This window comes from Phalacrocorax carbo, chromosome 1, assembly GCF_963921805.1.
Source record: "Phalacrocorax carbo chromosome 1, bPhaCar2.1, whole genome shotgun sequence".
Classification (NCBI taxonomy): domain Eukaryota; kingdom Metazoa; phylum Chordata; class Aves; order Suliformes; family Phalacrocoracidae; genus Phalacrocorax; species Phalacrocorax carbo.
In genome coordinates, this window is record NC_087513.1 from 2,498,860 (window position 1) to 2,526,788 (window position 27,929).

Sequence of the window (27,929 nt, forward strand, 5' to 3'; positions counted from 1 at the left end):
AAACCCTACCCACAGGCTCATCATCATCATCAGTTACCACCACCAAGACCTCAAGGGGATCGACTGTCATGGTCTCCTACCTATGAATGGAGAAGAAACAGGGCGAAGCCAATTCATCCTACAAGAAAATAGATACTTATATTGGATTTAAGTGCCCCGTGGATGTTGTTTATTACAAAGAAACCAGGCAGCCAGGACGGATTCAATGCCAAATTTTTAGATGGCCAAAAGTAGGGGACATCAACTTAGAACTACGGGTCTCCTGGATGAAGGAGTTAATGGTTAAGAGCTTCAACACTCTCCTCCATGCTTTCTGTGTTGGCCCCTGGCCAGACGACCATTTCATCACACCCAACATGCCAGTTCTCAATACTTCTCCTGATGCTTAGAAACCTTCAGGTTTGCAGGTTAGTGGTATTTATGGCCAGCTGCTACTCATTTGCTCTTGCAGCAATATTTTAGGTTGAAATTGCTTTTCCCTCTGTAACGTACTTAGGGCAAAAGACGTATTTACAGAGGGAAGCCATTGCCTCTCTAAGGTACTGTTGCAGTCGGCAAAGCAAGACGGCCTCTTTCAATTCCTCCTTTTGAAAAATATTGCTCCTGAAAGAACATACACCTAAGCCGGAGCGAGTCCCGACGCTGCTGTGTGCAGTACAACTGTGGCCTCTTCTGGCCGCTCCTGGTGAAATTTTAGCTCCAGTGACCTCAACTTTTTGAGCCAACAGATGTGCACTACACTGTTTTTTTGCCAGGCAGCAAAAACCCTTAGCGTTTAAAATGAAAACATTATCAAGGCAACATTGCTGCAGGATAAGGCCCGCAGCCGTAGGTGTGATTTCTAGCTCCATTCTCCTGGCATGGAAAAGCCAGGTCTGGCTGTCTTATTGATGGAGTATCTCAGGGACGCATCCCTTTGCTCGCCACCGCTTACGTACAGGCTGCAAACCCCAGACGGACTCCACTGCAGTGTGACAGCGGCTCCTTGGAAACAAAGCAGGTCCCTATAGGGCGAGAAGAGAATCCCAGCACTGCTTCTGAACTGATGGAGTACTTCACAGCCATCAAAAGCAGGGGAATTGCTCTGAACTGCTATTTTTATCTCATTCCAGAAACGCATCCTCTAACTGTACAAAACCTCCAGACTATCAACAAGAACTCTGCTGTGAGAACTGAACCTCTAGGTTTTCGTATTAATTTATTAACCTCTTCTTTCAATTCCCATTTGTACATGGAGACATCATGTACAGAACGGTTCTGTTTTCTCAAAAGGCCGCTTTGCCGTTGAGAAGATGAAGGTCTGTTGAGATTAAGGGGTCAAAGTGAAGTCCTTTGTGTGTGCAAAGGGATGGCTACAACCCAGTAAGAGCCATCCCCATGCTGACGCTCACTGAGTAACCTCCCTTCCCCGCTCGTATCCACCTTTGAACGCCCTCCAGGGACAAAAAGCACATTTTCCTGGTGATTCTCAGAATCTGCACATTTCCATGCCTCAAGTGAAGGAAGAATGGATTTCACGCAGCACACCAAACAGTTAACAGATGGCAAAAAAATTACAATCATTTACCAAGTTGCGTTGGGCTTAGGAAAACAACCTGGAATATGAAGGCACTGAATCTTATTAAAAAAGACACATTTTACATATTGCTGCTTCATAATACAAGCTGTTTTTCATGAAAGCATAAAACTTGCTATTACCTGCACCTCTTTTCTCCTACTCTTTGTTTTTGCACACATGACAACGTGGAATACATATCAGCTACGACTTCCGTGTGCACTTGAGAGACTGCCTTCAGCTTTAGATGTTAATGCTCTTTGGTGATGTGAGGTGTCATTGAATTTTGTGTTTTTTCTATATTATTTGATCTCAGATCTGGAATACAAATCATAAAATAAAAGGCAAGCTTTACAGCCTTCAATAAAATCCCAGTAAGAGGCTACATGGTGCGGACCGTTTCCTGAGAGCCATACATATCTGTATATGTTGACATCATATGTGTATATTCAAACACAGTGGTCTGGATGTAATTATTTTAATATCTTCTTAAAAATACCAGAATCCAGGTTTTTTTGGTCTTTACCTGAGCATATGGATTTCTCTTGGCTACGAAGCCCAGGTTCATTACGGGACAGATTTAATTGCTACATCAGAGTTTGTGTGTTGATATTCTACATCTGATGTGTGAAAGTTCAGGGACGCCAATCAGGCACGATGCAGATGCCACTCTGCAAAATGTTCTCAGACAGCCTCCATCTGTCAGATATGGTAATACTTGCGCTCCATCAATAATTCACCTCCTTAACTCCATGTTTCCTGCATTTGAGTCAGAATTTTTCATGTCAGCCTCACCAGAGGATCTACCTCGGATAGACAGGAATTGCCTGATCTGCATTCCCCATTCAGACTGTGTGCTTTTGTGCGCTGGAGCCAGTCGCCTTCTGCAGTTGAAGAATTGTCTCTTAGTTTACTCAGTTTTTTACTGATTTAGCTGCAAAAACCCCACCGCTTCCCTTTTGGGGCAGCATTTTCATCTCATTCAAGAATGGAAGTCAGAGGGTAACTAGGACAATCACACCTCACTATCCAAAATCCAGCTTGGATGGACCACACCTTTTCTGGGAAAGCTCGTGGTGAAAAACACCAGGGTGGCTGAATACCAAAAATAGGAATCTACTGCATGCGCTTGGGAAGGGAAGAAAGTGGAGGGGAAACGAGCATGATGTGGAGCTGCTCCTCCATGGGTCATAAACTGCTGAATGGCAACGGCCCCTGGTGAGGCCGCACTCAACTGCGTTCAGTGTTGGGCCCCTCGGGACAAGAAGGGCCTTGAGGGGCTGGAGCGTGTCCAGAGAAGGGCAGCGGGGCTGGGGCAGGGTCTGGAGCACAAGTGTGCTGGGGGGCGGCTGAGGGGGCTGGGGGGGTTTAGCCTGGAGAAGAGGGGGCTGAGGGGAGCCCTTCTCGCTCTCTGCAGCTGCCTGAGAGGGGCTGGAGTGAGGGGGGGGCTGGTCTCTGCTCCCAAGTCACCAGTGACAGGGCGAGAGGGAACGGCCCCAAGCTGCGTCAGGGGAGGTTTAGGTTGGAGATGAGGGAAAATGCCTTCCCTGCCAGAGCGGTCAGGGATTGGCACAGGCTGCCCAGAGAGGTGGGGGAGTCACCGTCCCTGGGGGGGTTCAAACACCGTGCAGACATGGCACCTGGGGCCATGGTTTAGGAGGCCTGGGGGTGTTGGGTTGGCGGTTGGACCTGATGATCCTAGAGGTCTTTTCCAACCTTAATGATTCTATGAAGCAACTGGCTCCATAGATACTGCAAGAGTTTAATTAGATCCCAGAGCCAGGAGATGGGCTGTGGCTCCTTTGGGTACCCATCAGTGGTCCCTTGCTCTAGAGGAAGGCCGTGTGGAAATCCACAGGAAACCAGCTGGAGCTGAGATTATTCCCCAGCACTAGGGAAACTACCGCCATAATCATCAGTGTTTCGGCACCAGTGACAAAGGAAGGTTCTTCCCAGTTAGCAAAGACCCTTCCCTCAGCCCCAGCTCTCAGCATTCGAAATGCAGAACGACAATCTTTGAACTTTTTTTGGCCTCAGATACAACGGATACAACTCAGATACAACATGTGACACAGGGAAAGAAATCCTGATGATACCATGCCACACTTATGAGTTTTACAAATCCCATCGGCAAAGAATGACCCGTCACCTGCAATGACCTGCCCATCCTCAAGCACCAACCTTCATCAGCTGGACCGAACCCACTGGTTGCACAATGCAGGTGGTGGAAATCCTTCTTTAGGGACACCGGTAAGGACATGTGGCTTGGGAACAGTAGGACCCACTACTAGCCTTGAGTTGGCCAAAACCTCCAAAACAGACCCAAAGTGAATGAATTAAGGATCTTGCTGGTTAGAGAGTAGTTAACTGTAGCGGGAAATGGAGGAATGTATCTCAATTTGCCTAAACATAGGTGTCTAGTGCAACCATTTCAGATGGAGTCTAGGCATCCTGTAACCCCTGTACCACACCTGCCAGCCCTGCTCACATACCTACGCTGCCCAAGGTTCTTTCTAATGGCAATATATTTAGGAAAGTGAATCATGTCCTCAGCCAGTCCCTGGCAAATCTGGGAACGGGGCCTGCTGCAGGTAGGGTCAGAGAGCTACTCAAGCCAGCTTTTAAGTAGCAGAAGCAGTTCAGCCACTTTAGCATGCCAATCTGCTCCTCGGAGATGGACTAACCCTGAGCCAAGGCCATGCTGAGCTGGCACCATGGAGGGTACAGCCAACCCAAGGCCACCGAGCCATGTTCAGTCCTGAAGCAGCTGAGCATCGCTGCCAAGCCTGGAGCACGTGATGAGCGTGTTTGTTGGAACACGTTGGCACAGGGCTGCTGGCCGCAGGTACCTGGAGGTCTGCTCCCCCCTGCAGTGGAAGACAAGCACTTAGGGAGCTGCCATGCAGTGCAGGAATGGTTGTATCAGGCCACACCATGGTCCACCAAAAGTCCACGTACTGGTGTCCCACCCCTGACTGTGGCCAACAGCACCTGCCCAGAGAAGAGCAGGTCAGTGATGCTTCTCTACATCACCATCCCAAGGACTTGCTGAGCCAGAGCGGTGCCCCTGAGACACCCTGAGAAGGGCTTTTACCTCCATGGGTATGTGCTACACATCTTGGGGCTCCTGGTTGTGGAGAGGTTGCCATACATGACTTAAAGGAGCCGGAAAATTGGCTGGCTCTGCTGTACGGTTCCTGGGCTATAGCTGCCCTGGACCCTACTGTCCACAAACCTCGCTCTGCCCTAACACTAACACTATGTCATGGCCTGACCCTGTCAGTCCTCTCAGTTGGGCTATTTCTGTCCTTTGCTCATTTTCCCTCTTCCCTCCTATATTCTAGCAGGAACTGGCCCCCGGCCACTGCTACTCCCTGCTCCTCTCTCCTGTCCTCAGCTGTGACTTTGAAAGCGCTCTTCCCAGAACTGGCCATGTCCTCACCTGCCCCCCTTGTGTCCTAGCACTGATCTTCTACACCCTACCAGCCATGCCCTGCCTGCTCCTACACCTTCCAAGTGAAACATTACTGACTCCCAGATACCACGTACAGCGGCAGGTTGAAATGCTCCGCTCCCTGGCTCGGTCTCATTAAGAGAGAGACCTCTGCAAAAGATGTAACTTCAGCGCATAGAAAAGTGACGAGCAGCGACTCTTAAAAAGGTATTGCACAGCACCAATATCTGTTATTTCCTAGCAGATTACCGGGTATGAAGCATTGCACTTTCTAATGAGATCTGACTGACAGGGTAAACCAATCTGCTACTTAAGGACTTGCATGTGTCTGTCTATCTGTGGGGCTTGTGCGAGGAAGAGGCAGCCTACTGTGAAAAAGGCAGGACATTTTTCTAATTGCTTCCATTTGCAGGCTGGAGCTAGGCAATAGAGATGCATTTCAAGCTGACAATCCAATATTTACCTTTATTTCAGCTGCAGACAAATGCCTGGGATGATTGTTCTTCACACACTGATGGTTCCCTCTTTCTTTGCAACCTCTTTTTTTTTTTTTTTTTGTGACACGCCAACTTCCCTTCTTAAAAAATCTGTCCTTCCTCTAACAGCTCTGTTTGCTGTGCGTTTAAGCAGGAGCTCCCAGCAGGCTACCACACCTTCAGCACACAAACTCAGCACAGGCAGAGCCCACCTTTAAGCACGGGAGCAGAAAGCAATTTCTAGATCAAATACCAGCTCCGAGCACGTTACGTGAGAGCTGAGGCATGGAGTTCACATTCACATACGCTCACAGGGGTATCTCTTCCCATGGGCTGACTCTGGATGTTTGTGCAGGCTCAAGCTGGAGTCTGGGGCTAAATGTTGACCTTGTTTGAACAGTGTCAATCAAGGCAGTCCAAGGCTAGATGACAGAGACACCTCAAACGAGACCTATCTCCATGATGTTATTTGACCCTTTAGGAACTAAAAGATGTAATTGGAGATTTGCTTGTTACATCCCCATCTGGTTGGCAAATTAAACAGCATTTAAATGGCCATCCTCCCCCCATCGCTTCCACCTCCCCTTGCCAAAGCTTCCCCATAACACTAGCCAGCTCTTCTGGCTCACAGGTGAGCATGGAGGATCTCGCTCCAAAGAGAGCAGACAAGCCGCTGAAGCCCATTGCTTGTGCTGGTGGGTGCCCCTCTTTGCTACTGTAGGGGACAGAAAAACATCCCCTTAAGCTAAAAGTAAAACCAACTGAGTTCCCTCTTCTCTCTTCTCCCGGGACAGCGATCACTTGCAAAACAGTCACAATCACAAAAAATTATTAAAGACTGAATTGCAATTTAGATACATAATGAAATCCAGCTAGAGATATTATTCCACATCCATGGGTTCAAAAACACGATCATGGCCTCCCACGAGGGCGGAAAGAACCTCAAACACTCTTCTCGAGCTCTGCATGGAACACAGGTTCTAGGGTAAAAGGTCCCTCTCCATCCCTCCTCTGGGCTCTTTCTACCACAGAAATCTCTGCCACCAACTCTCCTGATCTTTGCTGGCCCACCAAATTCCTGGAGGCAGAGCTTCAGGCAAAGCTTTACATGCCCACCCCTCCTTTTTGGCCATTCTGCTTGTTTTTTGAATTAGAAACCAGGATGCGTTTGCTCTGTGGAAGAGCCGAGCCGTTCCACCAGCTGCATGGACAGAGGTGACAGCCGCACCGACTGAGAGACAGCCATTTGCCACCAACAGGAGAGTCAGGATGCAACGGATTTCACCAGGAGATACAGCGAGATGTGCTGTGGGGCTGTGGGAACGGAAAAGGCGGTGACCCTTATCGCGGGATGGGTGCGAGGACATCGGTTTCCATTTCGGCGCTACTCTGCCTGTGAGAAATCAACTTTTGCCCCTTGGAATCAGGAAGCACAGAACGGTCTTCCCTTTTCTCGATCTCTCTCAGGTTGCTTAGGAGTCTGGGGGTCTGCCATGACATGCAAGGTTCTAACCTTTTCGTGAGGTTGTTACTACCAGCCATTCATCTTCCACGCTTGCGTGGCCTGCCTGCCTTCACACCCCAGCTGCTCTCTCCACCCAGCACGTTTTGGGCCCCTCACTACATGGACGGTGAGGGGCTGGAGTGTGTCCAGAGAAGGGCAGCGGGGCTGGGGCAGGGTCTGGAGCACAAGTGTGCTGGGGGGCGGCTGGGGGGGCTGGGGGGGTTAGCCTGGAGAAGGGGGGGCTGAGGGGAGCCCTTCTCGCTCTCTGCAGCTGCCTGAGAGGGGCTGGAGTGAGGGGGGGGTTGGTCTCTGCTCCCAAGTCACCAGTGACAGGATGAGAGGAAACGGCCTCAAGCTGCGTCAGGGGAGGTTTAGGTTGGAGATGAGGGAAAATGCCTTCCCTGCCAGAGGGGTCAGGGATTGGCACAGGCTGCCCAGAGAGGTGGGGGAGTCACCGTCCCTGGGGGGGTTCAAACACCGTGCAGATGTGGCACCTGGGGACATGGTTTAGGAGGCCTGGGGGTGTTGGGTTGGCGGTTGGACCTGATGATCCTAGAGGTCATTTCCAACCTTAATGATTCTGTGATTCTATACGTAGGTCTTTCAGATTTCAACCCGCTGTGCCCAGCAGTGCCCAATACAATAAATACAACGCCTGTTTCAGGAGGGATGCTGTAAAAGGTATGTTTTCACTCCACCTTTACCGGGCCTGCTCAGATCACCATTTCCATACCTGCATGTTGCTGCCTCAGTGCCCCCAGTGCAGTCATGGTTGCAGCCCAACACCCTGTGAGATGCTTGATGTGATTTCCATAGCCTGAAGCTGTGGAAGTGCAGGGACCAAGTGAAGGCAGAGGAGAAGGTCCTTGGACTTGACTGAGAGGAGAGGATTGCTAAAACGTTCCTACGGCATTTTTAAAGCAAGCAAACAAATAAAGCTGCTCTCTGTGCACACAAAAGCCTGCCTAACCCCTTCGTGGCTAAAGCCAGTGGTGTAGTGTCTGTGTTTTATGCTGTACATGAACCTGGAAATGAGCTTTCATGTTCGTCTTCATATTTCTGTGGTATAAGAAAGCCTGTGTTAACCTGGGCAGTTTCTGGCCACTGTGGTGGGGCTGCGGTTTTGGTCTCCTGATCCAGACTGAGACCTGGTCTGCAGACTCTGCAGCCTGGGGAGCCAGAGGGAAAGCCTTGTGGCCTCTTTCCACATATTTCATGTTTCATGCACAAAATGAAGTGCAGGGAGAGACTGAAGCCCCCCTCAGTGGGATGGACACCCAAGGCTGGAAACCTGGCAGAACTCCTTGGGCCTCCCATTGAGCCACAGGCAACATGTCCTGCGCTGGTTTACCAGGGAGCTACGAGCATTGCTGACCACGTATACCTTGGGTTTGCTCCGCATTTTTCCTATAGTCACACACATACCAAAGTCTGTGCAGTCAAATAAAGCAAATGTTGATGAGCACTCTGTGATTTGCAAGAACCACCACCAAGATAATAGCGAATACCAGGACTCACACCCACAGGACGTGCTTTCAAAACGTGGTCTGCAAAGAAAACCAACACCCATCCTACGTACTGCAGACCTGGATAAACAAAACCATGCAATTCCAGCTGGACAGCCAGAGTTTCCTAAACTTGGACCTTATATTACAGCAACTGCAGTTCTACAAGTAATGAAGTAACTGGTCAGCGACGGAGCAACACGGAGGCCAAAGTCACTAAAGGTAGAAATTAAGAAGAAAAACTTCTAACAAGAAAAATCCCTTCCTTTTAATTACCATTAGCAATGCAGCATAGCAGAGAGAGATAAACACACATGCACCTACACAAATACGGAGCTTGGGAACACAAAGTAATTACATTGATTTTTTTTTCCCCCCACCGACATTCAAAACTTATTAGTCTCAAGAAAGCACATATCAGCAAAAGACTGTCACCTCAGGGATAAATGAGGAATTTGTTTGTAATTCATTTCCAGGAGAATATATCCCGATGTTGTTAATGCAGAGCAGGAACGTGCTCTGGCCAAGTCTAACAGCCAAAAACACTTCTTAAAAATGTTTATTCACATCTTCCTAAGCTTGTGTCCCTGGAAATGCGAGCGACAGTTTCTGCTGGCTGACAAGTTCACCTCCGCTGACTGTTTCACTAACACACCAAGAACCGAGCAAAGAAAGTCAATAAAGCCTCTCAGTTTTTCAGTCCATTTCCAGTTTAGGAAAATTGAATTAATTTCTTTACTCAGAGCAACTCAGACATCCACATCCAGGCAATGAAAATCATTACAGAGGCCACTAAAACCTATATCTTTAAAGGTTACGGTGTGAAGATTAAAAGTGCCTCCAGGAAAAAATGAAATGGCTGATCAAAATAAAACCATTGAGTCAACGGCGGAAAGCCTGGGCAGGGCTGGCACCTTCCAGTACCGATGGATACTTTAAGATGCTTCCTCTGCTATACGGAGCGATACTGGGGAAGAGCAGGTGCTACATGATTTCACACATCGCAGCGTGTTCGGACATCAGGGATGTAGGACCTGCCAAACGAATTCAGCCCCATAAGCCAGTTAACACATGGCTGCTGCTGGGTGTAAAAACCTAGTGAGGGCACTTACGGATTGATCTGCCCACCCCCAAATCACCTCCTGACCCCAGACAGCCAGGGAGGGGGTTCATCTTACCTAGTGATAGATGTCTGCTGTGGATAATTCCACCTGAGCAGGTCACCTCTGCTCCCCGATCCTTGTGAGAAAGCAACAGGCACTCCTAGGGGGCCCTTCATCTCATTTCAAAGGAAATTTAAACCAATTCAGAAAATCACACTCTAATCGTGCTCACTTCTCACTACTTGCTGTAAAGGGAACCGAGGACAACCAGCTCCGATGGAGAGGTGACTGTGGCAGACCTCTAGTTATAGAGCACGTATTCATCAGTTCAACGGGTCAACCTGCGCATCTGAAAGTTAAACTCAGGCTTAAATACTTTGCGGGACTTCAGCGCGTGTTCTTCTGGCTGCCATGGACCACGCATCTATAAAATACCTGGTGTGTCTTTTAATTACAAAGCCAGCAAAAACCCCTCCTTGAGGAATTCATAATCCATGCAGTCACCAAAGGAGTGATGTGCTGTCATTACCCAGTGGTTCAGCCACTTTCTTTCCATCTTCATGTGCTCAAGTGCTCTCATTATGCGAAAATTACTTAAGGACAAACACGAGAAATGTCATCCCCCAAGAGTCAGGCTCTTTGCTTCCGAACATCTGGTATATCACTATTAGGGCATTTTAGAGTTTTTTACTAATGTGGAGAATGAGCAGCAGGCAAGGCATTTCCCAGGCACGCGCAATGAATGAGAAATCCGCTGCTCAGCAAACCTGAGAAGAAAAGTTGTCCGTCTTCAGGTTGGAGCGAGGCCAAATGGCCCAAAGACGGTTCAGTGTCTTCTGCACAAGGACATGTTCACTCCTCCTGCCTCCCCTCTGCTCCTACCATAAGCAATTCCCCTTCTTCACCCCTCCTTCACAGCTTATCCTAATTTAGGATAAAGTTCCATTTGCAGGAACATTGTTTCAGAGCCTTACAGCTCATTTCCTTATTTGTTCCCTCTCCTTCAGTTGTGCCAGCACAGCTGTTTGCAAGGCCCGCTGTGAACCAGACCGGGGAGCTGATTCTGCCAAAAAATAAAAGAGAAAAAGCTGATGCAAAACCCAAACCGTAGCTCTTCCCCCCCAAGGCTGGATCAGTTCCCCGCTCTAATTTACTGCGCTGCACCGGGGCCCGCTGTGCAGAGAAGAAGAGGAAGGTGGCGTTTGCTGAGGTGTGGGCATCGCCGGGTATACGCAAGTGCAATCACAAATTCTCACCGAGCCTTCAGAGCTGGATGCTGCTTTCCTCCTGTACGATGGTGCGCTGTAAAGAGCCGCTGAGCTTTTGTTGTGTACTGGCTACGCATTTTGCACGGCGAATAAAATACAGTATGTTTTGGGGCTAGTCTGCCAGATGAGGCGGATAAAGCACCGAGTGCGGTTCTAGGGAGTATTTCAGACCTGCACAAACCAGGGCTGTTTGGATCTACGCACATCTGATGTCCACCACGATGCCCAAAGATGGGAGAAACAAAGTCCTTCCAGCAGCTGATTTCACTGATCCGCTTTGGGTGTATCGACCCCGCAGAAGGGGATAGGGCTGAAAGGACCCAGGTGACAGAAGACTGGCCAGAGCACAGCACTAATACAGATTATCCTGGGAATGAATTTACCATTGGCGGCCGCTGACAGTGAATTAAAAGGAATTTTAAGCCTTCACACTTCAGGAGAGAGACCTTAGCTGGGGACAGCAGAAAGCCCTGACCTCCAAACCTGCCAGGACACATCAGTCTCCACAAAGAAGTCTTTTTTTTTGCATCAAACAACAAATACCTGGAGGGGGTGGTCACGGCTCAGCAAGAAAAGTGCAATTTCTGGCCTCGGGAAGGCTTCCCTTCCCAAAATGACAAACCTGGGACAGCAAGAGATGGCTTCTGAGTGCTGGGGAAACATGGGATTCAGAGCATGGGTCCTCCTCGCTCTGGCCAGATGACCTGAGAACCATTTTCAGGCTTCGTGACAGGGGTGTTGCCTATCCTGTATATCCTAGCACCACGGGCCAGCGATTCAAAGACTGGCCAAACTCCTCTCTAAAACACTCATGGACATAAAGCTTAGATCTGAATTTCACCAACCTTTAATCCTGGAGAACGGAGGAAGGGACAGGGAGAGTCTTTTGACTCCCAGCACTGCAAGGAGATTGGGTGCATGCAGGAGACTGAAAACAGCCAATTTTGGCACAGACATGGTAAGCGGAAACACTTGCCCCATGGTGAACTGGGACCCATCTAAGATCTCCAGTGTTGGGCATCTGGGAATACGGCATTGTCCAGTGTTGGAGAAGAGGGGGCTGAGGGGAGCCCTTCTCGCTCTCTGCAGCTGCCTGAGAGGGGCTGGAGTGAGGGGGGGGTCGGTCTCTGCTCCCAAGTCACCAGTGATGGGACGAGAGGGAACGGCCTCAGGCTGCGTCAGGGGAGGTTTAGGTTGGAGATGAGGGAAAATGCCTTCCCTGCCAGAGCGGTCAGGGATTGGCACAGGCTGCCCAGAGAGGTGGGGGAGTCACCGTCCCTGGGGGGGTTCAAAGAGCATGTGAATGTGGCACTTCAGGCCGAGGTTTAGGAGGCCTGGGGTTGTTGGGTTGGTGGTTGGACTTGATGATCCTAGAGGTCTTTTCCAACCTTAATGATTCTGTGACTCTATGATTCTATAAAGCTTCTGAGCCAGTCAGAGGAACAGAGACCTCTTCCAACACGATTGGTTGGTGAGGCTCGGTGTGGGGTATCTTGACAGGAGACCTGATCCTCAGCACTGCTCTACACCAGCTTGACAAGCTGGTTTCTTCTGTGTTGTGACCAACCAGATGAACTGTGTGGCCAACTACATGTTATTTCTCCATGGAGGAGAGCAGACCAGTGATTTGGGTTTCCCCAGATCAGAGTCACATCTTCCAAGAACCCCTCTTGTTTCCGTGCTGAGGAGCTGGGCAGCTCCAGCACAGGACATGGCCATGCCATGGCTTCCAGAAGCTCACGCAGGACTGCAGAAGCTGAAAGTTTGGGAAGTCTCGAGCAGGCACCTTGCTGTTAATGTACTGTAATGTGGAGAGCAGTCAGAAACCCCAACAAACGCTCTATGAAATGTTGTGAAGGCATAAATGGATGTCCTACCAAAATCACAGCAGCTGCAGATTTAACTGGAAGTTAAACTACATGGATGGGTGTAGTTCCAATAAGTCCGTAACGGGGAAGCTTGGGGTGCACAGGGCATCACCTAGCAGCACCCGTCTGGTGACAGACCATACGGGGACACAGTCTCTGATACCCCAAAGCACTGGGGGAAGCAAAAGGGAGGAGGGGCATCAAGCTGAGGGGTGTTTTTTCATCCTCTGTGGTTGGGATTTTTGGTTAATGCAGTGAAACCACTAATTACAGCTAATTAAACCTGCATTGAGATCAAAGCTCAGTGGAAACTACAGGGGGGAGAAAACAAGAGAGAAAAGAAAGGAAAAGAAAATACAGATTTTGTTGTAACCGAGTCCTTAACTGAAAACTAAAGCAGCTTTGTTAATTAAAAGCAGCAAAACCAAAATGAGGTCATGCTCCACAGATACACAACATGAGTCCAGCACCATGATGGAGATAACACGTCGTTCCCACGCTGTCAGCAAAGAGAAGCCTTTCTTCCAGGGCCTGTTCTGCTTCAGGCTCCTCTATAGAGAAGGGTCTTCCTAGGATCCATACTGATGCCTTTTACCTTCCACAGCACTGAGAACCTTGGGCTATAAAGTGGGGGGAGAGGAGTTCCTCCAGACTAACGCATTTGCAGTTTTTATGAACAAGGAAGAGTTTTTCCCTCCAACGCAGAGACAAGAGGGGACGGCTCAGTGACCAGCTTGCCTACATCACAATACCGAAAAAACCCATCGGTAGATGACTGCAAAAGGAAGGGGTTCAATCTGTAGGGCTGTCTAGCCCTGACAAGACATTACAGGATATATAGGTGACAGCCACCTGCTGTCCCTGCCGTGCAGAGAACATTGCGTATGGGTTGAAATTTCACACCCAATCTTGATACCCAGCAATAGTGACCAAACACCTGGGAGACCGTCATAGCTATTTCACGATGGAAGTGGCTCCATTGCATCTGGGAACCAAAAATCCTCACATCTGACCTGCGGGAGAGGTAATGAGTGAGGCCAACAGGGAGCAAAGGCTTCACGCACCGGCTGCTCCTGGACAACAGCTAGATCTCAGCTATTTTACTCTTTCTCTGGTGCCCATGCCCCTCCTGTCTGGGTCCACATATTATCCTGTACTCAGTGATTAATATTTCACAGAAAATGAGCCGTGGCCATGACTTGTTACAGTTTGGCCGCTTTTCTCTGCAGCTGAGCCCCGTGATACTGAACCCATCACGGCATCTCCCCAGCAGCTTTCTGGGAACCTCAGCCCCCACAGGCAGGCTGCTCCTAACGCAGGGGCAGAAAGACATGGTTTTTGGGCAAGGAAACATTGAAGTAGCAGGACTATTGTGCTTCCAGTTTCTCCAGCAACAGGGAGGGAAGAAAGAACAGATCTGCAGCATACTCAACCCCAGCTCAAGCTCAGTTTCACCTGCAGTAGAAAGATACTACCTGCAGTATCCCTTCTAGTTGGCTGTTCCATTTGCTTTTGAATATCTGAAGTGCTGTGGAGCATACACATGTTACAGAGCCTGGTAACTGTGCTGTCTATGCAACTAACATGGGTTTTACTCAGGCTGAATGATCTTAAATGCCCCAAATTTTCTCCTGGCGGGAGTGCAGCCCCAAGGGATAACATCTGAGACACCCTTCTCATCCAGCTCTGAACCACAAATGAAGACAGGCAGCAGAGGAGCATCACAGGAGCACAGCAGAGGCACCTGAGAGCAGAACAACAGCCTGCCACTGAACGAAGGGGATCCAGGGCAGGATCCGTTGGACCTGGGGTTCAACACACACAAGCTAAGCATCAAGAACAGCTCTTCCTTTGACCAGCTATATCCTCAAGCAACCTGGGCACCCAGGCAGCAAACACAGCCTGCTGTTTCTGTATCTATCAAGAATGGAATCAGAAATAACATTTGGCAATGCAAAGGACATCTTTCAGCGCACTGGGATGTCTGAGGAATCTCTAATGCACACTGGCTTCCCTTTCCCTCTGCAGCACCCAGTAGATGGCAGCAAGTTATTGCTTATTCCTCCTGTCTGGGACAGCCTTGCACGTTAGGCAAGAGGTACAAATCTCTCCTGCTCCTCTATAATCAAACAAAAAAATCCCCTGCCTGCCAGTTGTAGCAGGAGAGGAGCCCTGAATGCTGAGCATCCGAACCAGAACTGCACTCTGACATAAAGCACCCTCTGAAATCTGTCTGCTGCGGTTCGGAGATTGTTCCCGGTGGTGTTTTCCAGTTCCTCCCACGCAAGAATCAGAGCTGTGACCAGAGACGGGACAATCCATGGATGTTCGTGCTGAAAGCAATGAACCTGTTTGCCCTGGAAAACTGCAGCGTAAGGCCATCTCTGCCCCTTGCCATCAACTGAGCTACTCCTAAACCCAGAGGGCCTATAGCCACTCTGCTGCTGTGATTTACTCACTTGCAAGCAAAAATAGAGTGCTTATTAGTGCTGGAGCAGAGCTGAGGCAGATTTGCTGCTTCCCAAACCCACAGTAGTCTCTTCCCATCACACCGTGTGGGTCCGTGCAGACATCTTGGCACCTTGACCTTGGTACCCAACCCAACCAACGATGCAGTAGTTTGACACTGGTTTGGAAGAAAGCTCCAGCTGCATCCTCCTTCATCTATACACTCTTACCCTCCCCATCTAAATAAAAGAAAGGTTTTGGGTAAAGGGTGTGTTTCCAGGACCCGTTTGGGGTAACTGGTGTTAATTGTAACTGCTTCCTACAAACGCCTTGGCAATTCTCACTTTGAAACCAGTATGAGGACCAGTGCCGTTCTCTCCTGACTCTCTGCAGGTGGCTGTATGGGTGGAGGGAAGATGTTTGCCCTGAGAATATAAGAATACAAACAAGTACATGTATGTCATAGCCCCACGGGTGTCACTGGGAGAGCACAGACGCAGAGGAACAAGGTCAGAGCAGCAGCTGCAGCTGTATTTTGCCGGGGAGCAGAAGCAAAGGCCATTCGCTTTTGTGAACGATAAAAATTCAAGCAGCCCTTGTATACGGGTAGATTTGATCACAGGTGTCTGAACTACATTTCAAGGGCTTATTCATGGCCAACCTGTGAACAACTGTCTTGCATGCTGATGGCTTCTCCCCATGCCTTCTCACCGGGGACTTCGCCGGAGCAGCTGGGATCCGCCGGCAGAGACAACGTAGGTGCCACTTCTACTAGAAAGATACAGTCAGAGCCCTGATGAACACCGTCAGCAGCAGGAAAAGCGATTCTTGGTCCCCGTGGGATGGATGGCCATTGCAGCTGCTAACTTGAATGTCAGCACCAAGAAAACCTCCGATCTAACTCGTAGGTGTACAGACACCTCTGGTTCACTATGCTGCAAACCATTTAAGGGATGAAAGACGCTTTCAGACCCAGTAACGATGAGTAGCACCACTCAAAATCCTTTATCTCAGAGGTCAAAAATGACACCACATTGTATGAATTGTTCACATTTCCTCACTGGTCTCTCCCTTCCTCTTGCAACCACCTCAATTAACTTTCAAGAATAGGGCAATTTTAGCACTGCTGTATGTTTGAGAGTTTTTTTTTTCCTTCAATGAAAATGAACATCTAAGAGTTGAATGATATTTTCTTTAAGGATAAGTCTGAAGCAGAAACCTAACCCTTTTTGCCCACCTAAGATGAAATCTCTGCATAAACATGCAAGCATAATTTTTGGTGGGGATAGAGGGAGTGTAGGAAAGAAGGCACAAGGGAAAAGACCTGAACGGGAATCCAAATTTGAAGCTGAATTTTATCCCTCTAATAAATCTAATTCTGGGTCTGAAAATTCCAAAACGTGGAGGTATTTGGAGTCCACACTTAGTCTGAGACTTTGCAGTATATGCCTAGGTATTATGTACGGGAAGAAAATACTGCTTTTTCTTTAATTTTGTAGCGGATGCCTTAATGACTGACTGCATTTCTGCTGGCCTAGATACTGAACACACATACAAGGAAAAAACCTATTAATATTTGCAGGAAATTTAGCAAATGCTACAAATCATTTTGCGACACCTCAGCAGTCAGAACCAGTCTACTTTAACCTTTCTCCTGTCGGTGGAGAAACTCCTTGCTAGAGCTCACAAAACTTGGCAATTTATTTTTTTTTTTTGATGGAAACGTGCTCTGGCTCTGCTTCGTGATGCTCTGCAGAGAGTTTCCCTACCCCACTCTACCTTGAACTGAGAATCTCAAAGCAAAACTCATTTGAAATAGATTTCCCCCCCTGCCATGGTACTACTCCCAAAGCAGCAAATCCTGCTGTTGTTACCCGCAGGTTACAGATCTTTTGAAAAATGTGATTTAAATAGTAAAAGTCTCACCAGAACCAGTGAGTGTTACATGGGTTAAGATTTTGCTGTGAATCCTCTACGTGATTTTGGCTTCAGAGGAGAAAGATCTTTCCCCTCCAGCTTCCCTGGTTGGGGTTTCGACTGCCTAAGGCAAGGCACCAACTAAGAGAAGAACAGGGGTGCCCAGTGCTCTTTGGGGTCCATAGAAAGCTTTGAAGAATATATAAAAGGTGAAAAATAAAACCAAAACCAAACCTAAAATCAAAAGCATGACTCCCAGGAAAATCTTGAAAGTCCCTTTCTCAACTGGTCCCGTCTTTCCTATAAACTTGAGCACACCAGACTTTAAATGCATTCACTTTCAGAAAAGGCCCACAGAGCACCTGTTCCAGAATGAAAACTTAATGTATGAAGAGTGATGTATTGATCGCTAATTGTGGCTAATTGCTTCTTGAACCCTGAGTGCCACACTCTCTTGGACAAAGAAATATCAAGAAGGTAAGGGAGCAACAGAGGCAGCGAACTGACTGTCCAGAAAAGCATAAGCCAGGCGGCTTCAGATGAGGCTTAGATCCAACCTGGAGGGTGAAGAGCTCCATAACTGCCTGAGAAATTCCATTTTTCTTTGTGGGTCAAAAAAATACCGAACTAAAAAAACTATTATGTCTCTCCCTGATCAAAGGAGCCCAGGGCTTCTAATCAAGTTCCTTAAAGAAATCAATGTTGAATTATTTTGCATAGAGCAAATGCAAAGACACCAGATGGGGCAGTGAGTCCCAAGCTGGGCTAGACCCACTTCATAAATCTTCCTTCTCTTCTCTTCTCTTCTCTTCTCTTCTCTCTCTTCTCTTCTCTTCTCTTCTCTTCTCTTCTCTTCTCTTCTCTTCTCTTCTCTTCTCTTCTCTTCTCTTCTCTTCTCTTCTCTTCTCTTCTCTTCTCTTCTCTTCTCTTCTCTTCTCTTCTCTTCTCCTCTCTTCTCCTCTCTTCTCCTCTCTTCTCCTCTCTTCTCCTCTCTTCTCCTCTCTTCTCCTCTCCTCTCCTCTCCTCTCCTCTCCTCTCCTCTCCTCTCCTCTCCTCTCCTCTCCTCTCCTCTCCTCTCCTCTCCTCTCCTCTCCTCTCCTCTCCTCTCCTCTCCTCTCCTCTCCTCTCCTCTCCTCTCCTCTCCTCTCCTCTCCTCTCTTCCCTTCCCCTCCCCTCACTAATGACCACCCAGTTCCCTGCAGAGGTGACACAGGGAGGGAATTTACCCCCAGTTACCAGGAGGTGCAGAGGGGAAGGAAGAGCAGGTGAGTGAGCATTTCTCCATCAGCTCTGCCTCTGCTCCTGTACATGAAATAACCGCTTGCTCTTCATCTCTCAGCTTGAAAAATGCAAAACAGTTAGCTACTGTGCAAAGCATTTATAGATTCCTATATGGCAATATCACAGAAGTACAAATCACTTTTATCCTACATTGATGTTATTTTATGCTTTCTGGGGGTGAACCATTATGTTTATTTTATAGTTTGAGAAGACCTCGGTAACTGGAGTCCCTGGGGTAACATGAGAACTTGCTCGGGTAATCGTAAATTCAGGTGAGCAGGGCAGGGTTTGGATGCAGGAGACACCTTGTTTATGTAAAAGGGGAATCTGGATAATAAGCATTCAGAAGTCTTCTGAAGAACAAAAGAATAAAACATACTCTCTAGATCACAGAAATCTTCCCCAAAAGGAAGAGGGAAGCAACGGAGTCATGAAAGCTAAAAGGAAACGTTGTTGAATTTATATTATGGGAAGAAATCTGCATCACAGTTACCACAAAGCAGCTGATGCTACTGTGCAGAAAGCTCAGGCATCCCTTCCGAGCTCCGCAGCTGTCGTTGACGGTACCCAGCAGCTCCAATGGCGCAGGCAAAAATCTGCTTGTCACAGAACTCATGTATGAAGAAGGCTGCTGTATGTCTGATGCTGTGAAAGGTGCTGGTCTAGCATACCAAGCAAGACTGGGAAGGGTCAACCTATTCCCTCCTCGACCTTCCCTTCAAACTCCACGTCGAACCATGCAGCACTATGAGTCAGAGCTCCATGGCTACTCAAGACCTCTCCGGAAAACGGCCAGCCATGCCGTGCCAGCCTCCAGCAGCGCTTGGTCAGCATTTCATTATTTGGGTGCCAGTTGCTGTCAACACATGCTCAAGCTCTGATCTTCCTGCCAAAAAACTGGGCTAATTTATTTAACATTTCAACAGATCAGGGAAAAAAAAATCATTTAAAAAAGGAAAGATTGAATTTGGGAACTCTATTCCTTGGAGAGGTTGTAATGGATCTTTCTCCCCCTCCTCCAGGCCTCAGCATTCATAACTTCTCCATGTCAATGTTATTATGAAGAAATTAATTCAATAATGAGATCATTCCCCATATGAGAGCCCAAGTAAATGAGGCACTCAGTCATACCTACTCTCCCTCATCTGAGGGAGTTGTGCTTCTCTCGTAATTCAGTCTCCAAGAGCGATGGCCAAATGATGACACCAACTACTTCCAGCGTTTGTGGTGGGTCATATCCGAGTGTCCGGCAAAACTCTGTTGTTTGATCTACGTGCCATAATTTGAAAGTGCCAGATTCTTCCACTGGCTCTTCCTTGGGCTCAGCTGCCTGTTGCTGAACCAGCTGCCGCCACCGAAGGTCAGCCAATACAGCTACAGGTAGTCATCACCCTAGGTCCACGTGCAAAGCATGCACCGTTCAGCGTTTGCTTATTCCTCAAATGATCCCCTTTTAGTCAGTAAAGCAGCAAGACTGGTGAGAAACTTGCAGCGGATCTATCACGTCCAGTTTTGTTTTTATTTTGCTATTACTACTATTTTAATAGCAACAGAACTTGAAGGGAGACAGCATGTGGCACCCCTGAGGCTCACACACACCGTTCCTGTGAACTGGTAACACTTTAAGCCTTCAACAAACCAAAGTATTACTCATCTGGGCAAGAATCCAGGCCACAGAATCATCCAGTTTACGTTCCACCAAGACCTACACCTAGAAGCTTTTCCTTGCCTGGGTTTTGGTCTTAGGAGAACCACACCACCAGGAAGCCCCAAGCACAGAGGCTTTGGTGGGACCTCGACTTTGAGCTCATGCTGAGCTCAAGTGATCCATGTTGCTCTGAATGTTGGTCAACAAAGGGGAAAGTAAATATTACAATTAACAGTTCTATGGGTTTAATGTGATATCCATCCAGCTGCACGCACGAGTGGTGAAACTCTTGGAAAGAACTACCTCTGTCCATGTGGACGTCAAAATAGTAACAAACACAACATGGGGCGCTCTGCTCACCTTGCGAAGTCCAGGTCAGCCTCACGTGACATGGTGATGTTCGTCAGGTTTTGCTGAAGGATGAAGATGTTCCTACACATTTTCTTGATGCCAGATTCACTGATGCGCTTGAAGTAGTGGGCGCCGTTGATCAGAATGCAGGAAATAAGGTGGCCCAAACCTGCAAGGGTGAGGGGGGAAACAAACAACAAAATCACAGGAGGAAGACGTTCAGTGACAACAATTCATCATAAACCCCGTGAATCAGCGCTGCTAAGTGGTACCTGTGAACTGGAACAGGAGATACACTGGCCTGTACGTGGAAACGGCCCTCAACATCTTCCCTGTGCATTTTAGGAGGACTTTCCTCAAGGTTTTCTTCTTTAGTAAAACTACAAAAATGCCTCCAAACACTACAAAAACTCAAAGTTGCATTATCATAACCATTGATATTTCCCGGGCACTTCCAGATTCATAATCAGGCTTTGCATAATGTCCCTTTCAGTCCCTCTCTCTGTCTGGGCAGAGCAAGGGACCACTACTGCTCCTACAAAATGACAGTATTTTAATCTGCTATCAAGGGTGGCATTTTTCCCTGGTAGGCTCGCAGTCCACAAGAGCAGAAATGGTCTGCATTTCAATGCACTTGATGCACAGCCTCTCTCTGATCAGTTCTGAAGAGTTTCTTGTGGCTGAATGATGTCTCCATCTTTCCTCTGCTGCTGAAGGACACAGCCAGCTACTGAAAGTCACAGCCACCCCCAAAATGATGTATCCATTCACGTCACATTCCAGAAGGAAAAAAACCCAGCCTGATTCACACAGTACACAGGTCTGTACAAGACTAGACATCGATTAGAAGTCTGAATTAAGAAAATACATTCATGCACAAGCAACCAGCACAGGGTGTACGTAAATCCCCAAACTGGGCTTAAGAGGTGCCTACATTCCATGAAGACCATGTGTATGAATTTCAGCCCTATGGCTTAGCGAGGTGCGAACAGTCCCCATGGCTCTGTCTGAAGCCATTTCGCTCTCTCCTTGAACAGACACAGTAGACCTGACCTGTAAGAGGAGCTCTACAACGTGCTGGTGATCACTCAGTTTGCCACGGATTGACACAGCTCAGGAAACAACTGAATAAGAAATGCTCCATCAGTTGCGACACGGGTACTGAGGGGAAGTACACAGGCACTGAGAGCCTTCTCTAGGACCAGTAAGCAGTGGCCAAAATAAGGCTAGCCAGGCTTGCAAAGCCTTCATCCCTGCTGACATCTTGTCCTGGGCAATGGGTGCACCTCCAGTCCCCGCCTTCTCCTGACTTTGAACAACCACCACATAAAAGGACACGTATCCTGGCGTGCAGGCAAGAGAACTGTGTGTCAGTGCCACAAATAAATACAGGGGAGATGAACCAAGACATGATTTATATTCTCCAAGGTAATCACGACAGATGAAACATCAGAAGAGCTAATGTTCTCTAAATTTAATTTTAGAAATGGAATGGCTACACTTCGGATAGGAACTGTGCCATAACTGAGATGTGCTTGTGATGTATACACATGCCCTAAGGCTTCCCGAGGAAGAACTGTCCTGCACGTGCATCAACTTACTGCTTTCCTACTCAGCGTGGGCCCATTTCTTCCTATTCACCCAGATACGCTCAGAAATGGTATGGAGGCAACAAGGTTTTGAATGCCCTGTGTTTGCAGGGGTCTCACTTATCGCTCCGCTGTGGGTAGCAACAGCACCACAGTATTACCCCCAAAAAGGGATACTGTTGAGCTGTGGGATGAGAATGAAGAATCATTTCGTAAGAACCAATCTCTCACGGTAAATGTCTGACCTTCAAAGATGTACTGGAACTTGTGCTGCTGGAGGCTGGCGCTCATGGCTTCCTCGATAGCGCTGATGTCCTTGTTGAGCCGGACGACAAGAGGGTCATAGTCCATACTCTCCACGTTGGCGACGATGGCGTAGTTCCCTTGTTTAGCCAGCGGGATCAGGTAGTGGAAGCAATGAACTCTGTGAGAGAAAAGAGAGATGTTACAATGCAACAACCCCAATGTTAAAATATTGGTGGGTATGTAAAGTGTTGCCTTCTCATTTGCCTTCCAATGTTCAAGCAAGTAAAAAATAACAACTTTAAGAAATGGGTCGTTTTGTGGGCATTAAACACATCCTCCTCTTGACGTGTCCTTGTCCCATCTTGAGAGGTGAATACAAAGGTCTCTTCATTAACAGACCTGACCTACGCCATCCCAGTAAAGTGGCCAAGTGCCTTTTCACCAGGTTCTCCAACTTCACACATGCTGGTTCAGCAGCACTTCCATACAGGTGCTCAAATAAGAACTCCTTCTACGTACCATAAAGACCTAATAACAGTTATAACTGGCAGAAGGAGCAAGCCAGGGGATGGGAAATGATAATTAGCAGGCCAAGGTTGAGCCTATTCCCAAGCATTTAGCACTATTGCAACTTCCTTTTCTGTTCACCTGCTTGGTAGGACGGTAGGCAACGTGCCCAACGATCATCCCTTCATCGAAGGAGAAATTCTGTGCGCTCAAATCACCTATTAGGGTTCTGCAAAAAACTGTAATTAAATAATTTCTCTTGAACCTACAGAGGAAAATGCTATGTCCAGCACAGTCAACAGCAAAACTCCTACTTTTGTAATTCTTGGGTTTCACCCACATCAGTCAACAGGGACAGGAGGTTGGTTGGGTTCTGAATTGCATCTGTCAGGGGAACACAGCCAAACCACAGCCTGGGTGAACTATCCCTTGCATTTGAAGCACAGCTCAACATCAGCACACTGAGACAGAAAGTTCGCACCAGACCGTCCCAAAGAGCGGGGAGCTGTGCGGGGGTGGGAGAAGCTTTGACAAGTGTGTCCTCGCTCTCCTGCCCCCCATCCTCCTGGAACATGTCCTTGAGGCAGCTGTCGCAAGCATATTCAATTTAGGGCAATTCCAAGAGTAAAAACATCTGTTTGCACTCTTTAGTGCCTGCTCCTATATAATTCTATATTGGGCTTTTTAATAGGAAAATACTGTAACAGGCATTAAGTAATCTAAAACTCCATGGTTATTTGTAATAAAAGAAATGGTTAACGATCCGAATGCGCCAAGGGATTTCCTTTAAGGAAGCAGATATAAATCCAAGGAGCAGGATTTCAGTGACCGCTGTCCTCAGGTCGTGCCCACACGGTCCTGGAGGAGGAGAAGCCAACGCGGGGCTGGTGCCAACCTGCATCTGGCAGAGCTGTGAACGAACAGGGGGCCCTAAGGGAGCAGAAGTACAAGGGGATAATTGCGTCGCTCAAATCCGCTTTGGTGTTTGCTGGTGTTTCCTTAGACTGCACCTGCAACAGCCAGAGGCCGGATAAGTTCCCAGGCTCTTTACAAATGTGCTCTGAGTGCCTGTTTAAAGCACAGGGTTTCTGTGAATGAATAGACATTGTACTATGCACCTTGGCAATGGCACGGATCCGGGGAGCTGGCGTAGGAATCTCAGAGAAACGGGCTAGTAACAGCCATCAGAGGGACTGGGATTTTTCCCTGTTACTGCAGGTGGTTGCGAACGCAGAGTGATGCATATGGGGAAGCTCCCGCCCCGCTGGGGATTTTTCTGGTCGTTAGCAACTCTTTTTCTCAATCCTTTCCACCCATTGCACAGAGCAACACACTTTGGTGTATTTACAGCATCAACGCGGGGCCCCTGTTAGAAGCACTAGGGGAGGTGGGCAATGGTCTGCTCTAAAACGACTGTGAAATTTTTTCCTGAATTACATTTGCACTTATTTCTGCTTAACCCAAGTGTGATGGAAAGCCCCAGAGGACTGAGGGCAGAGACCCATTTAGGCTGGTGCCCAAACCACGAGTCCGGGTTAGCTCGGGCATCGCCTCGCATTACATCGCAGCTGGAAAGCCGCTCCATTTCCATACCTTAACAACCTTTTCCTCGAATCCTTCAAACCCCAGCTCATCTGTGATGCCTGCAATCAAGAGGCCAGCAGATGATGGATAGCAGGTTGAAGGATTGCTGACAATAACTAATGTGTATTTTTTTTTTGAAGCTACCTACTGATTTCACCAGAGCGCTGCCAATGGACACAAGGACACAATGTGGCTCATGATGTGTCACGGCAGAACCAACTGATGGTCCATCAAGTCTCGTTGCCCGTCTCTGACATCCACTTCTTTTTGATGCTTCAGAGAAAAGGGAAGCAATGAAAACACACCTGGCTGATACGATGCATAAGAGAAAAATGTCTTCCCAGCCCCAGAGTGGACAGCTGGCAGGCTGAAGAAAGGGATTTGCTGCCTTTGATCTTTGCATGTGAAGTCAGAGACATCATAAAATTATCCATCCCTTTAAAAAATCCAGCTGGTTTCCCAGTTTCTGTTATATTTGAAAAAGTAGTAAGAAAAGCTCCAAAGCGCAGTGGTTAATAAATGCGCAGACACCTGTTAGACTATTAAAATATCATTGTGCCTTTTTTTGAAGGACAAAGTCCCCAGAAAACCAATTTTTCCTAATCTCTGAAACTCAAGACAGACCTCCCTAGGAAACTCCACTTTTGGTATCCTGGTTCCATCCCACGTTTGGCCATCTGTAGTGATGAGATCTGGCATTTCTGGACTGACCTTGACGCTACAGCAGGCAAATATATCCGGTTAAGCCACAATCTTAACCTGTAGCCTCCCGAGCTCACCCGCAATACCCAAATTCAGGGCTTTTACCTGACTTCCAAATGCAGAACCAGCAGGCAGCGGTCAGCCATCTCTTGAAAAGACCTGGCCAGCTCACTCAGGGTTTGCAGGATCTGTTCGGATGCAGGGAAGTGTTCCGTACTGGCATGGCTGTCCTGGCCAGGAGACATGGCTAGCGAGAGAAGATAGTATAAATTTGAGACATACTTCATCAGTACCGCTCAGCTTTAGCAACCACAGCATCTTGTCTGCTTCCACCCTAAATATGTGTGTTCTCTCCCACCTTCGGCTGAGCAATAACGTCTATAATTTGGGAGTGTATGAGGCAACAAACTGCTTCTGCATTTGATTAAACTCCAAAGTGAATCTGAGGGGTTTAATCAACCACCAGAATACATTTGCTTGGGAAGATATTGCTCTGAGATGAGTACTTCTGTAGCTGCAGAAACCAGGAACATTTATCTTGCTCTGCTCGGAGTGAGAAAATTGCTGCTTGGGAGCCAAAGCACGGCACCGACAGCAAAGATGGTCCTCTTTGGTCACCGCAGACTTCCACATGTAATATCAAGTGAGTCTTTGCCTGCCCCCATCCCTTCAGAGGCACCTCTGAAGCTTTCTTCTTTCTTGTTAATAAAACACAGCTCTTAGGCAGCAAAGCAATTAAAAAGCAGGCAACAGGTATGAGCTGGGCATGGACCAACTGTTTCCCTCCCACTGAGGCCTCTTTAAAAACGCACCCTGAGTTTTTCCCAGTCATGAGCGCTCCGTCTCTCTTGGAGACGTGTCAGTGCAGCTGTAACTCTGCAGCCTTCATCCCTTATATTTTAGCACAGTACCTGAACCTTCTCCCCTGCAACACAAATTGCTGCCACTCGAGCTGAAGAAGCAGCTTCGCTAACAAGAGGAACACGCCGTTATCATATATTCCGCCCTAATTAGAGGAAGCGTATCCCAAATATCCGAGTTCAAGTCCTCATTCAAGCAGCACTTTAGAAATTACTTCCTGCATAGGGTGATTAGCAATGTTTGAAATCAGGCAGCTCTGCTTAGACAATTCCACTTGAATTAAAGAACGGCATTGCAAGGGATCTCCTGGATCATCAAGTCGATCCCCACAAGCTCTGTGTCCCTTAGCCTTGAGTATAAACTTGCGTGCCATACTGAAGTTGTTCAGATTTTTACCCTCACTGGCTCCTGCAACACATCACTTCTCTAACAGTGAAGTTACAGTTTGGGATCTAATTTCCAGCCTAAACTTTTTCCCTGATGTTTTATATTTGGTTCTTCAAATGCCAACATAATTCTTTGCCTTATGGAATTCTCCATCCCTGACATCCCTCTTCATAGAATCACAGAATCATTTAGGTTGGAAAAGACCCTTAAGATCATCAAGTCCAAGCATTAGCCCAGCACTGCCAAGCCCACCACTAAACCATGTCCCTCAGTGCCACATCTACACATCTTTTAAATACCTCCAGGGATGGTGACTCCACCACTCTGCACCCCTTCTGGTTTCAATTAATTGGTCTTGAGCATGGGTAACCAGAGCTGTATTTGAGCTGTAACTGGTGCCACGACGGGACTAGAGCTTTCCTGTCTCCCCAGGAACACTCTTTCACTCTGCCATTGTATTGGGTTTACATGGCAGGGTTTTGGTAGCTGGGGGGGCTACAGGGGTGGCTTCCGTGAGAAGCTGCTAGAAGCCTCCCGTGTCTGACAGAGCCCACGCCAGCCGGCTCCAAGACAGACCGGCCACTGGCCAAGGCCAAGGCCATCAGAGATGGCGGTAGCATGTCTGGGATAACATATTTAAGAAGGGGGAAAAAAAAACCCAAGTAAACTGCAATTATAGCCAGAGAAAGAAGTGAGAGAATCAACCCTACAGACACCAAGTTCAGTGAAGAAGTAGGAGAGGAGGTGCCCCAAGTGCTGCACCAGAGATTCCCCTGCGTCCCATGGTGAAGACCATGGTGAGGCAGGCTGTCCCCCTGCAGCCCCTGGAGGTTAGCGGGGGAGCAGATACCCCCCTGCAGCCCCTGGAGGTTAGCGGTGGGGCAGATATCCCCCTGCAGCCCCTGGAGGTTAGCGGTGGGGCAGATATCCCCCTGCAGCCCCTGGAGGTTAGCGGTGGGGGCAGATACCCCCCTGCAGCCCCTGGAGGTTAGCGGTGGGGCAGATATCCCCCTGCAGCCCCTGGAGGTTAGTCGGGGAGCAGATATCCCCCTGCAGCCCCTGGAGGTTAGCGGTGGGGCAGATATCCCCCTGCAGCCCATGAAGGTTAGCGGTGGGGCAGATATCCCCCTGCAGCCCCTGGAGGTTAGCGGTGGGGCAGATATCCCCCTGCAGCCCCTGGAGGTTAGCGGTGGGGCAGATATCCCCCTGCAGCCCCTGGAGGTTAGTCGGGGAGCAGATATCCCCCTGCAGCCCCTGGAGGTTAGCGGTGGGGCAGATATCCCCCTGCAGCCCCTGGAGGTTAGCGGTGGGGCAGATATCCCCCTGCAGCCCCTGGAGGTTAGCGGTGGGGCAGATATCCCCCTGCAGCCCCTGGAGGTTAGCGGTGGGGCAGATACCCCCTGCAGCCCCTGGAGGTTAGTGGTGGGGCAGATACCCCCTGCAGCCCCTGGAGGTTAGCGGTGGGGCAGATACCCCCCTGCAGCCCCTGGAGGTTAGCGGTGGGGCAGATATCCCCCTGCAGCCCCTGGAGGTTAGCGGTGGGGCAGATATCCCCCTGCAGCCCCTGGAGGTTAGCGGTGGGGCAGATATCCCCCTGCAGCCCCTGGGGGTTTAGCGGGGGAGCAGATACCCCCTGCAGTCCAACAGAAGACCCCACCATGCCAGAGGCAGGCGG

The 27,929-nt window shown here is 48.5% G+C and overlaps 1 protein-coding gene across 1 annotated transcript in view; it reads right to left on the reverse strand.

Moving 5' to 3' along the window:
• The window catches only part of EXOC4 (exocyst complex component 4), a 420,816-nt gene that overhangs the window by 13,133 nt on the left and 379,754 nt on the right, over nucleotides 1–27,929 (reverse strand). The window contains exons 15-17 of the mRNA XM_064442315.1: nucleotides 25,112–25,253; nucleotides 22,213–22,391; nucleotides 20,388–20,547 (exon numbers count right to left, since the gene is read on the reverse strand). Coding sequence (XP_064298385.1) covers nucleotides 20,388–20,547; nucleotides 22,213–22,391; nucleotides 25,112–25,253 — 481 coding nt within the window. The remainder of the gene's footprint in view (nucleotides 1–20,387; nucleotides 20,548–22,212; nucleotides 22,392–25,111; nucleotides 25,254–27,929) is intronic.